The 14,071-nt window shown below is 41.6% G+C and overlaps 1 protein-coding gene across 1 annotated transcript in view; it reads left to right on the top strand.

Moving 5' to 3' along the window:
* SLC9A9 (solute carrier family 9 member A9) overlaps positions 1 to 14,071 on the top strand; it is a 640,928-nt gene that overhangs the window by 216,993 nt on the left and 409,864 nt on the right. Inside the window, exon 6 of the mRNA XM_040234268.1 lies at positions 7,497 to 7,602. Coding sequence (XP_040090202.1) covers positions 7,497 to 7,602 — 106 coding nt within the window. The remainder of the gene's footprint in view (positions 1 to 7,496; positions 7,603 to 14,071) is intronic.

Here is a 14,071-nt window from a genome sequence, read left to right as displayed (position 1 = left end):
ACTTTCTCAACAGGAATCCAACAAGAGAATTAAATTCCACTGAAAATGATTTGAGAAACTATTTTCTCATTTCTCTCAGAGACGATGCTTCATAAGTATCATTCTGGCTGCACAGGATGTAAATTGATTCATTACATACAACAAATGTCTTCGGACAATGGTTCTCAAGCTTTTTGGTGTCACAACCCTTTTAAAATTCTTCAGAATTAGGAAAGACCTCAAGAAGTCTTTTGTTTGTGGATGTTATATCTATCATCATTTACCATTTTAGAATTTAAATTTTTTAACATAATTTCATTGGTCTATTTAAAATAATAATCATGAACAATTTATATGCTAAATGACATTTTTTATAAAAACTGAATTTATTTTCAAAACAAAAAATTTACTGGGGAGAATGGCACATCTTTGCAAGTCCCCTTACTGGGTGCTGTGACAGAAGACAGCTGGATTCTCACATTGGTTTCTGAATTTATCTGCACTAACACATCATATAACCTCTAAGTTCCACTCTACACAGATAAAATTGCAAGAATGAAAAATACAAGTAACTCTGTCATAGTATTCTGAGATAGTTTTGACCTTGAGAATCATCCTGAATAAGTCTCAGGAACTCCTAGGTGTCCCTGGACCAGACTTTAAAACTATTGCCCTGGGGCATTGGGACTTATTTCTCCCAAGTATCTCTAGGGGAAAGGGCTGTAATGATGTGCTAACATGTGGTATTTTCTCCACCACCAACTCAGTACCAAAATAACATATCATATTGATGGCCAAAATAAAATTGAAATGTTGTAGGGCTAAATCATTCATGATGGTCTGTGTAACTTCTAATTTACAATATTGTTGTTTAGTTGCTAAGAAGTGTCCAACTCTTTTGTGACACCATGGGCCTATAGCCCACCAGGCTCCTCTGTGCATGGGATTTCCCTTGCAAGAATATTGGATTGGGTTGCTATTTCCTTCTCCAACGGATCTTCCTGACCCAGGGATTGAACCCTCGCTCCTGCACTTCAGGAAGATTCTTTTACCGTAGAACCAAATTACCTCAATGAAATAACATCTAGTGGTTAACTTTCTAGATCTGGCATTGTTTCTCTGACCTATTTCAGAAGGGTTAGGATTTCTAGTTGTATTTCTAGGATATGACTGGCAAAGTTTGATCGGCATAACTAGTACACTGATTCTCTGCCAAGCCTTCACTGAGAAGATTGAAGCTCAAAGTAATTTCAGGATTCCAGCATACTAGAATATCTCAGCTATTTTGGAGCCTCTCCTTGTAATCTCACTATGGACAATATTTCAGAAAAGTGGCAAGAGTTATAGGAGAATTTCTTGTATATGAATTATAGGAGGGGGAAAAAAATCCCACATTTTCCCAGTAATCACTTTTGTAAAAAGAAATTTCTGCCTTGTTTATGAGGCTACCAGGGTTCTCCACCTGTCAGCCTGACAAGGTTCCACTGCACAAGCCAGAGACGTTTTTGATTCTCCATGTGTCAGGGACAAGTGTCATACATACTGATTTGCACAGAAAACCACAGAGAGCACTCTCCAGGGAGAGCCAGCATTTTGACAAGGCTGAGTGATGACTTAGAGCAACAGGGGTAGGAACTATTGTGTGATGCTGTCCATAGACCCAGGCAGAGCTTGTGCAGGTTGCTGAGAGTCCCTGTATTAAAATAGCATTTGAAATTTAAATTCCTTGTAACACACCAAGAAAATATGGGTCAGAGAGCTGTTAATGGAGATCAGTGAAGAAACTGTCACTAAATCACCCTGAAGACTTAGAAGTGACTGAAAGAGCATTAGGAAAGAGGTTAGTTCAAAAGATAGTAATAAAAAAAAGTAAGACATTATTTAAGTCAATACATCGAAGTACCAAATGGGGTAAGGTAGTCATTATCTGAATTTTTATCTCTAGTTATGGTTATTGCATTTGAGATGAAAAAATAGGAGTTCTGATGCTGTAATAGGGTTCTCGTCTTTTTCCTTTGTTTTCAACTTTTCTTTCTGCTTATTCTGTTCAATCTGTATTAAATTAGAAATTGAAGAGAAAGCCTCCATTGGTTTTCTACTCCATAGGCTCCCCTTTATCACCAGCTTCTCAGAAGCACCATGCATACCACTGCCTCATTCGTTCTCCCAAGACCCCTCACTGTTTGACTACTGAAACTATAACATAGCCTCAGAAAATAGTTAAATCATTATTGCCATTCACTGAACCACTATTATCTCCAGTAATTCAATGGCATGGCTCAACCATCCCCTGCTCTTACATGGGAGTAGGTGTGTCTGTGTGTCTGTGTGTGCATATTTGAGCATAAGGTTATATATGCTTGCATTCCTTACTACCAATTCAGGAGACAAAACAGATTTTTCTCTAGCTAAAAAGTCAAGTATGGGGAAGGAACCCCAAACCTACCTGAGCGTTGAAACCCACCACTAAGTGATGAGAACTGAAGTATGACACAATTCCCTGGTAAAATCCGAGGTTAAAGAAATCAGACTGTGTCTTCTCCTCTTCCTCTCCACATGGCGTCTGGAATGTTCTCAGACTACCCAAAGCAGTCTGATCAAACTACGCATGGCTCTTCAGCCGAGCCTTGGACCTGGGTTGTCCTTACAAACCCAGCAAGGTGCGAGCAGAGCCAGTGTGAGCATGTCTACAGCTGTTCCAAGAGGTTCTCTCTTGGGAAGAGGTGCCATGAGAGTCTTGGACATTGCGTGTGAGACAGCCCTGCCAGCGAGCTAATTACATGCATTTTTCAAAGCTCTCAGCTCAGCAGTGAGAGTGGGTGGCTAATTTCCTGACTCACCTACCTATTCAACTCATTTGTGGTCCCAGCAAATACTCCCTCTTGTAGGACACACCGCCTTGTTTTATTTCAAAGCTGTTCCATTTCTTCACAGGGTAGATAGGAATGCCCAAAGTAATAGCTTTCTCTTTGGGTGGGACAGCATTTACGCAGTGGAGTTCAGTTCTTTGTGCAAAAGGAATTGTGGGAATGTCAGAACAGTTTTGAACAAAACTGGATATTCATTTAAAAGCCTGTCCCTCCAAAGGCCCAAAGCTCTCACTGGAAAGATTTAGAGTCCATCCTAGCATAGGGTAGACTTCATAAGTGGGGAGGTGGGGAAAGAAACCCAGGGCTTTACCTCCCTATCTGTGAGCCCAGGAAACTCATGTGCCTGGGAGTGCAGACAAGCTGCAAGTCATCTTCAAAACTTGGAAATACAAATAAGGAGCTACAGAGACTAAAGTCCATATTAGTAGAACTTCCATGATAGAATTTGTTAACTTAAGAATAACTTTCCACCAACAGCATAAGAAGTTTCCCTTTTCTTTACACCCTCACCTGCACTTACTGTTGGTAGATTTTCCGATGATGGCCACTCTGACCAGCATGAGGTGATACCCCATTGTAATTTTGATTGGCATTTCTCTAATAATTAGTTCTGTTGAGCATCTTTTCATGTACCTGTTGGCCATCTGTCTTTTCTGGAGAAATGTTTATGTAGGTCTTTTGCTCATTCTTTTTGTTGGGTTTTTTTGATACTGAGCTCCATGTGCTATTTGTATATTTTGGAGATTAATTGATACAGCCACTGTGGAGATCAGTATGAAGGTTCCTTAAAAAACTAAACAGGTAACAACAACGACAAAAAACTAGACATGGAACTACCATATGCCCCAGCAATCATACTACTGGGCATATACCCTGAGAGAACCACATACTCCAATGTTCGTTGCAGCACTATTTACAATAGTCAGGACATAGAAGCAACTTAAATGCCCATCGACAGATGAATGGATAAAGAAGAAGTGGTAACTATATACAATGGAATATTACTCAGCCATAAAAAGGAATGAAATTGAGTCAATTGTAGTGTGTGGATGAACTAGAGGCCATGATTCAGAATGAAGTGAGTTAGAAAGAGAAAATTTTCATATAGTAACACATATATAGGGAATCTAGTAAAATGGTACTGATGAACCTATTTTCAGGTCAGAAATAGAGATGCAGAAGTAGAGAACAGACCTGTAGACACAACGGGAAAAGAGGGTGGGATGAATTGAGATAGTAGATTAACATATATACACTAGCATGTATAACATAGACAGTTAGTGGGAAGCTGCTCTGTAGCACAGGGAGCTCAGCTCAGTGCTCCGGGATGACTTGAGGGGTAGGGTGGGGGTGGGGCTGGGAGGGAAGCTAAAGAGGGGGGGATATGTGTATACATATGGCTGATTCACGTTGTTGTTCAGCAGAAACGAACCCAACATTATAAAGCAATTATATTCCAATAAAAATTATAATTTTACTTTTATTCCACACAAAATTCTGGTGAAAGGAAAATGTTGGTAATTCAAGCTCCCAATTGTGGACTTCCCTGGAGGTCCAGTTGTTACAACCCTTTACTTCCAAGGCAGGGGGCACAGTTCAATCCCTTGTCAGGAAACTAAGACCCCACATGCCTATGGTGCACCAAAAAACAGAAAAATAAAACTCCCAACTGAAGCCTTTTGGTTCTGACTCAATTCAGGATCTTGACTCTATCCGATCAGGAGAAAGAGGTTACTTAGCAGAGATAATCGTCAGTCCCCTCCCACCACCACCTGCAAAGGCTCAGAGGTGGTACAAATGTGAACAGCTACACACTAGTAGAGGGTACATCTCTGCTGTTCTATCATGATTAAGGATCTATTCATCTAGAATAATGAAATCGACTCTATGCCTAGTAAAATGGAATCTGGCTAATTGTCATGCTGATTCATGGCATTTTGTATTTGTTGTCTCTTTACCCTAAAGCTAGTTGTTGAGTTCAATACTCCTTTCCCTAGGATAATCTTTAGTAAATAAAAATCTATTCATGATGGATGTGGTTTTCAGCCAACTTGCTCATGCTTAGGATCAGGTTTTGCAAATATCCTACGTGTATATTTCATGTTTCTTTTTCTCCAGGTATCACTTCTGTGAGTATCTCCCAAGGATCTCTCATGAACTCTCTTCTCTTTCTATATACTTCACCCAGGCAATCTCAGCCACTCCTGTGGCTTTATGTTCTACCTATATGCTTATTACCCTTAAATTCTTTCTTCTGCTTTAACTCTGTATGGTTACAACCTTAAAAAAAAATTTTTTTTAATTTATCTTTTGCTGTGCTGGGTCTTCATTGCTATGCAGGTTACTCTCTAGTTGTGCTGCGAAGGCTTCTCACCATGGTGACTTCTCTTGGGGAGCACAGGCTCTAGGGCACTTGGGCTTTAGGAATCGTGACTCCCAGACTCTGGAGTGCAAGCTCTGTTAACTGTGGCACAGGGGCAAAGTTGCTTAGCGGCATGTGGGAACTTCCCAGACCAGGGATGAAACTCATGTCCCCTCCATTGGCAGGTGGATTCTTTACTGCTGAGCCACCAGGGAAGCCTCTAGCGATAGTCTTTTACTTCTAGCTTTCTTATTGAAATTTCCATTTGAAATTCCATCTGCCTACTTAAGTCAACATATCAAAAACCAAACTTGCAAAATTCCCTGTCTACAAATTTCTCTTATGCAGCCCATTTACTGCCTGCCCAGGGCTGAGACCCAAATCTTGCTGTCTCTCAAGCACCGCAACCTACCAGTTCTTCATCCCAAATATATCGTGGGTATTATCGCCTCTGCTCTATCCTCCCTGACATTATCTTTTCACTCACTAAAGCTTACCATAGTCTAGCAACATGCTAGGGGTTAGTGACCCAGAGGGAAGGTAAGAACCAATGAGTAAGTAAAATACAAAGCCCTGTGGTCACTGACCTATGAGAGCCCACAGTGGTGGATGTTCAGGGAAGAGCGGGATGTACAAGAGTTGAGGAGCCTGAATCTAGAACTCTTCCAGTCTTGATACAACTCATCTCTTGCCAGAACATTTGGGAAAGCTTCCAGCCGCATGTCCATTCTGTCCTCTACCCTGCTGCCTAAACTTTATTTCCAGGGTTTAAATCAAGCTGTGTCACTCTGTCCCTAAAACCCTCCCATTATGGCAGGACAAGTGCCAAACTTATTGACCCTACTTACAAAACAGTCCAACTGAGCTTTTTTTTTTTTTTCTCCCCAGCGCTCTTTTAGACAACACACTTATTAACCTCACAGTGCATGAAATAGGAAAGGAAAGAACAGAAGTGAAAATGCCCATTCTGCCTTAAAAATTTACCATCAGTATCATTTTCAACCACCCACTTTTCCCCTTTGGCAGTCCGCTCAGTGGCTCATTCTCCTAATGATAGCCGTTCACACTTTGCATGACTGTTTCAAATATCAAAATACTGAATAGTTTTGATGAACGCAGTTAATCAGTGTGTGATTATTCACTGCCCAGGTATATGCCCGGAGGCTCTGTACAACTATACGGTATATAGGAGCCATGAAGCAGACTGCTGAAAATGAACCCTTAGGCCCCACTCTTAGGAACATTGGGTCCATCTGTATAGCTGAGTGTGATCTTGAGAGAATGAGAGCCAGGTGCCAACCACCTCTCCCTTCACAGGAATAAGCCGCTGCAACAACCTTCATTCATTCACTCACTCAGTCGTTCACACATCAAACACTTCTTGAGCACGTGCCAAGAGCTCACAGTCTTTTCCATGATATGTTCTGTGATCCCAAATTCTTGGATCAAAAAGGAGTGACCCAGGTCTTTACTGAGGGATCAGAGGGCTGGGGGGAAACTTGAGAAGCTTTTAAAGACTGAATAAAGGTTTAGGGGTTTTTTGTAGCAAAAAGTGTGTGTGTGTGTGTTTATGTACTTAAGGAAGGAGAATGGTAGCATCTGGATGAGAAACAGATAACTGCCCTGCTAAAGTGAACCCAAATGCCAAGGTAATTAGAAAATGACACACTGTGTTCAGGAAATTCTGACAAGTTCAGTGTGGCTGCTGCTGCTGCTAAGTCACTTCAGTCGTGTCCGACTCTGTGTGACCCCATAGACGGCAGCCCACCAGGCTCCCCCATCCCTGGGATTCTCCAGGCAAGAACACTGGAGTGGGTTGCCATTTCCTTCTCCAATGCATGAAAGTGAAAAGTGAAAGGGAAGTCGCTCAGTCGTGTCCGACTCTTGGCAATCCCATGGACTGCAGCCCACCAGGCTCCTCCGCCCATGGGATTTTCCAGGCAAGGGTACTGGAGTGGGGTGCCATCGCCTTCTCCATCAGTGTGGCTAGAGAGAGGGGGCAGGGAGTGCAGACAGAGATGCTGGAAGGCAAACAGTGCACAGATTATAGAAGACTCGTACCAAGGAGCTCAAGCTTTCTCTGTAAGCAGTGGGGAGCCCAGAGAAATCTTTTAAGCAGGGGAGTAACCGATGAGGTTGATTTTGGTTAAAGGTTCAGTATGTATATATCGATGGATTTGAGAAGATGAACATTTAATGAGTGCTTTATACAGGTGACCACAGCCAAAGACAAGTCTACGGCTGCATCCCAGCTAACTCTGCATCTCTGTGTGTGTCTCCCCTAGTGACGGTGCTGGCCATTTTCCATGAACTGCATGTCGACCCTGACCTGTACACACTCTTGTTTGGGGAGAGTGTGTTGAACGATGCAGTCGCCATAGTCCTTACATAGTAAGTACCAGAACTTGGCCTGTGTTTCTTTGACCAGGTAAGTGAAAGATGCTTCAAATATGGTGATAATTCCTAGGGGCTTTAATAGTATCTTTTCTCTTATATCATAGAGATAAAGGCAATTTCTAGCTTTTAAGAAATAATTACCACTGAAGAGCTCCACTAATGTGTACATTTCATTGTACACTTAATTTCTAACACTATTAATAAGTTTCATGTTTCCAGTCTATGATAAAAAACTACTCAGAGGGTAATGCTTTTGTTTCTTGGTGTATATATTTACCTGATTCACTTAGGGTTTCTAAAATGCACATAAATAAGCTTTCTTCATTTTAAATCAGTATCATTAAATTTTTTCAAGTCATTTTCCAGATAATAGACTAATAGAAACCATTGTATTTATAAGAATTTTGGCAAATCAGAGATAGAAGTTGAGAGTCATAAATCTCTATCAATGCAAATGTCACGCATTATAGGAATACACACATTCTAAAATCATCCACCTGATAAGTAAAACTGATGAAGCTTCTGCTAAGAGGTAATATAATTTCCCTTTCATACTGGAGGAATTTTCATTTCAGGATAAGAATTAGTGCTGTCTTCTCACCTCCCCTTCAGGCACTCACCATTTATATTTAATAAATGCCATTTTGGTGGCTTTCACTATGTCAGAGGTCTCTTCTTGGTTTTAGATTAAGACTAACATTTTGGGCAACTGTCAAATACTCTAAAGGAAAGTAGCCATCTAATAATTGACTGTGACAACAAGATTCAATCCAGGGTGCTAATTACTTCGAATGCATTTGAATATACATTGCAAACTAACAAAGAATTTTTCAAAGTCAGACCTCACAGAGCAGTCTAGGAAACAGCAGAGCTGCACCTCTCTTTTTTTCTGCCAGCTGACATTTCTCAAGGCTGCCACCCCAAAGTTACCACTGCATTCAGCAACATTCAGAAAAGAGTCAAAAAAACCCTTATATTTCACCTGGCTCCCAAGAAGTGCTTTTCCTGCTTTTAAGGAAAATATCAGTGAGTCCACATTAAGAGCAAAAGCCATGGCACATTCACAAATGCCAAAGGATGCTTTTAAAGAAACACCAAGAACAGTTCATTAAAACATCAGGAATCTCTGTCCAAGAAATACTAGTATTAAGGGAACATTTGGAGTAAAACCTGTTTAAAATCTGCTGAGTCTCTCATCTTCACTTCCTGAACTACCAAGTTGTAAAAGGCCAAGCAAAGCGAAATCACTAAAGCACAAATGAGCTTGGGAAAGAATTGTGCAGCTATAACCAAGGAGAGGTTTGGCCTTTCTGCTTTCAGCACGACCGTTCACAGTAGTTTTCCATTAAAAATGCAGACTCCAAGCATGGATGTTGATGCTGCTGAGCCCAAGCCTGGAGGACATTCGGAACAATCCGTTTAATATTGCCTTGGGTCAGTAGGTGGTTATTAACTGGTAGTGCATTTTCTACTCCCCTGCCTGTGCATTGCATGACGTAATAAAATGTGTTCCTCACCATATCAGGATCCCTTCCTTTCTAGGCACCACACACTTGCCATTCTAACCAAAATCTTGTGCTTCCCAGCTTTGACATTTCAGGTATTATACAGAGTGACCCCAGTGAGTTTTAACTTTTAAATAAAGCTAATTCTAAATGAGGAGTTTCTTGACATGGACACTGCCACACAGTGAAATCTGCAGGCTCTTCCTTCCACCCAGTGCATGCGGATTCCATCGGCCCCTCGCGGGAGCTCTACTGAGCATGAATGCACAGCTGTCCCCCTGCATCCACAAGGGACTGGTTTCAGGCCGCCTGTGGATACCAAAATCCACGGGTGCTCAAGTCCCTTATATGAAATGGCATAGTACAGCCAACCCTTTCCACCCGCCAGCTCCCTGTCTGCAGAGTCAGCTAACTAACCTCAGATTGTTCAATGAGGAACCTGCGAATTCAGTGGGCCACTTGTACTTAGGTTACCCTGGGTCTGGACTCTGTCCACCTCTGCTGTCTATTAATTACTTCTTCTCTCACCTTGCACAATTCTCCATGTGTTTCACTCTTCACTTTTCTCACGTGCATCTTAAACTTAGTTTACAGCCCCTATGACAATCTCATTTTATACATCTACTTACCCACACACTCCCTCTCCTTTTAATGCTGCATCCCCACCCTCTCTCTTCCAACTATCTTCTATTACCTTGCAAGAGCACTACTAAAAAGTTTTCCATGACCTTCAGGCCAGAAGTTCAAACATTTGTCTCTCCATTTTTCTCTTCCTTCACTCTAAACTTCACATAGTGCCCAGTCAAGTCTCTGACTTGTAACCTATGCTTTTCTTTACCGGCACACAGTTCCTGTTTTTGGCTCATCAGGTCTTTGACCACATACCTCAGACTCCTCCTCTGGGAACCACTAGCCCACATGCTAAGACCCTCCCCTTCCTTTCTATGTGCCTCTAATTCTCTGCCCGCTCAGCAGTGCACTCAGGTTTACATGTATATTTGCTTCTCTAGACAGTAATGTCTGAGGATGGAGTCTTTGCACTTGAAACACACATTAAAAGAGAAAATGAAAATCTCTTTTGTATTTTCCCTTTCTCAGTTCCATCTTTGTGCGGTTGTGAAGTTTAAGAAAAGAGATAGAGTTTTTTTTATTGTATCATGGAAAAGAAAAGACACATTTTGCTGTGAAATCAAGTATAGTAAAGGACCTAAATCATCGACCACTATGGCCTTTGCAGTGACTCTGGAGCCTGTTTGGAATGGTCATACATTTTCATTTACCTTCTCATCTTCCAACAGCAAATCTCCTTAAGTATCATCCTCTTAATATTTAAAAAAGTTTCATTGTTAGTTTTGTGACAATATTCTGTTCTAGCATTTCTCATTCAAATACAGAGTAATTTAGCCATATTTTAATTTAAATTGGGCTTGCCTGGTGACTCAGTGTTAAAGAATCTGCCTGCAATGCAGGAGACACAGGAGATGGGTTCAATCCCTGAGTCGGGAAGATCTCCTGGAAAAGGAAATGGCAACCCGTTCCAGTATTCTTTCACGAAAAATCTGATGGACAGAGGAGCCTGGTGGGCTGCTGCTGCTGCTGCTGCTAAGTCGCTTCAGTCGTGTCTGACTCTGTGCGACCCCATAAATGGCAGCCCACCAGACTCCCCTGTCCCTGGGATTCTCCAGGCAAGAACACTGGAGTGGGTTGCCATTTCCTTCTCCAAAGCATGAAAGTGAAACGTGAAAGGGAAGTCGCTCAGTCGTGTCCGACTCTTCACGAGCCCATGGACTGCAGCCTACCAAGCTCCTCCGCCCATGGGATTCTCCAGGAAAGAGTACTGGAGTGGGTTGCCATTGCCTTCTCCTCTGGTGGGCTGCATAGGGTTGCAAAGAGTTGGACACAACTGAGCATGCGTGCACTCCATGCTGCCACTGCTCAGTCCCTTCAGTCGTGTCCGACTCTGTGCGACCCCATAGACGGCAGCCTACCCGGGTCTCCCGTCCCTGGGATTCTCCAGGCAAGAACACTGGAGTGGGTTGCCATTTCCTTCTCCAATACATGAAAATGAAAGTGAAGTCATGTCCGACTCCTAGCGATCCCGTGGACTGCAGCCTACCAGGCTCCTCCATCAGTGGGACCTTCCCGGCAAGAGTACTGGAGTGGGTTGCCACTGCCTTCTCCGTCCAGTTAAGGCCATAGTTTAAATTAGCTTTTCTGTGCTAATCTAAGTAACCAGTGATAATACTTTTTCTTAGGCTAAATGTGCTCGGAATTTCAAACAACTACTGTAATGTATAATTGAATTTGATGACTACAACTCCTGAACATAGCAGTGCATGGTGGGTGGTGTCCCTAAGGCTTAAAATGATCCAGAGTTACCTTAAGATAAAAGTGATTTTATTTAACAAAAAGTTTTGGAATTAGCTTTTCTCTGCTCCATACAATTGTTCCAAGTATATAGGGAATGTCATGCCCAAACATGTATGCATAATGACTCATGAATGAACTCCACGTGATGGACTGGCATTTCTAGGAATGCGTAATAGACTATGAAGGAAGACAAAAGATATAATGAAGACATCTTAAAAGGTGTGTGTTTTTGAATCCTGAACAAAAAGGCAACACGGTAGGGTAGAAAGAGCCTTAGATTTAAGTCAAAAAGCTGGTGTCAGGATTGTCACGAATGAACTGTGCAGTTATTACAGTCGACACGGAAGCAACCCAAACTGGAGTAAACAGAAGGGGAATCTGTGTGAACTGAGGTACCTGGACAGCAGCAGTAGACACGGCTCAGGAAAGGGCCCGGTGACACAAACCCAGCTCGCTCCTCACTCAGCTTCTTCAGGGTTAGCTCACACGCCTGGTCACAAGATGGCTGCCAGCATCTCCCAGGGCTGTATCTTAAATCAGGAGAGTGGGGCCAGAATCTTTGTCCCATTATTCCCAGAAATAATCTTGGCACATCTTGTAGGTTCTGATGCCATTCCAGACTCACTCGAGGCCAGGGAGATGCGCTGAATTGACCGTCTCGGGTCTAACTCACACTGTTTATGAACTTAAGGCAGTAATTGCTTTTAATTGAAAGCACATGAACTGAGACTGGGGCAAGGTGGGATTATTGCTCAGAGTAATACTGCCACAAAAAAGGAAGAGTGGGGACTTCCCTGGTTTTCCAGTGGTTAAGAATTCACATTGCAATGCAGAGGACCTGGGTTCTATCCCTGGTGGAAGAACTGAGATCCCTCATGCTGAAGGATGACTGAGCTCACACTGCTAAAGCTAGAGAGTCTGTGCACTACAACAAAGATCCCATGCAGCCAAATTTTTTTTTAATTTAATTAAAAAATTAAATTAAAAAAGGAAAGTGAATGTGTGTTGCTGTGTGTGGCAACTAAGACTCCATACAGCCAAAATTTTTCAAAAAATAAAATTAAAAAAGAAGAACGGAGGCTGGTCAGAAACAAAATAAAACTGAAAAAACCATGACGGTGACTTTATATGACCATAAACTTTTCACACTTGTTTCCTTACCTACATTATGTAAGAATACTTGTCCTGTATACATTACAAAATTATTCTGGGTAATAAATAAAGCAATATAGTTGCAAAGGCTCTATAATCTATATAATCTACAAAATCCATGCTTATAAGTATATATATACTTACTATAATTTATATAGTCACTGATATCAATATCTTTCATTCTACTTATACATATCTCTGGTTTCAGTGAAATGACTAAAGAAAGACCAGCTTCTAGTGAAGCATTCCTTCATAAATATGACATTTTATGAACCAAGGAATAGAGAGAATAACCATTTTTACATGTGATTTCCCGCATTAGGAATGAATGACTTAGTTAAAGCACACAGTCTAAAATCAAGAACTAGAAGTTGAAGTATATTATTTAACATTATATAGGTTCTCACACTCCAGTGTTCTTGCCTGGAGAATCCCAGGGACGGGGGAGCCTGATGGGCTGCTGTCTACAGGGTCTCAGAGAGTCGGACACAACTGAAGTGACTTAGCAGCAGCAGCAGCAGGTTCTCACAACCAAAGTTGATATTACTTGTGAAAGCTAATTGGAGGAGGAGAGAGAAAAGCAGGGCTATGTTACCTGAAACACCATAGTAAGAAATCACAGCAAGAAATCAATTTTTACATATGGAGTTGATAAATCAAGAAATGAAAGTGCATACATATATATATATATATACTGGTAGGCTGCCATCTCTGGGGTCGCACAGAGCCGGACACGACTGAAGCGACTTAGCAGCAGCAGCATATATGTGTGTGTATATATATATACACACACATATTATTTAAAAATCTGAGTTGCAATACAAGGGCCACGGGTTCGATCCCTGGTTGGGGAACAAAGATCCTACATGCTGTGGAGCAGCTAAGACCTGACACAGCCAAATAAATAAACATTGGGCTTTCCAGGTGGCTCAGTAGTAAAGAATCCTGCCAACGCCGGAACCGCAGGAGACGTGGGTTCCCTGGGTCGGGAAGACCCCCTGGAGAAGGGAATGACAATCCACTCCAGGATTCTTGCCTGGAGAATCCCAAGGACAGAGGAGGCTGGTGGGCTACAGTCTATGGGATCACAAAGAGTCAGACATGCATGCAGAGTCACAGGGCAGCCATCCGAAGAAATAAAGACATAAATGGTTAAAAAGAGATACTTTTGCTATGTACGACAATGATAAAAGTGAAAAGATAATTTAACTCTATTTTGTATCCTTTCATACTATCTGAATGTTTATATGCATTTGAATTAATGTATTTAAACTATTCTTCTGGTGATCAAAATAAAAGAAAAGCCAATTTATTTGATGAGAATAGAGTCAATCAGTCCTAGCAGGCAAAAATCACTACAAACAAAATTAAATGATGAAAGATAGACCAGGGAAAGTAGTTTCAACAGACACATTGATAGTCTTTCAAATATGTAT

Source organism: Oryx dammah, unplaced genomic scaffold (assembly GCF_014754425.2).
Source record: "Oryx dammah isolate SB20612 unplaced genomic scaffold, SCBI_Odam_1.1 HiC_scaffold_2, whole genome shotgun sequence".
Taxonomy (NCBI): domain Eukaryota; kingdom Metazoa; phylum Chordata; class Mammalia; order Artiodactyla; family Bovidae; genus Oryx; species Oryx dammah.
This window is presented reverse-complemented; position numbering and strand designations above follow the sequence as displayed.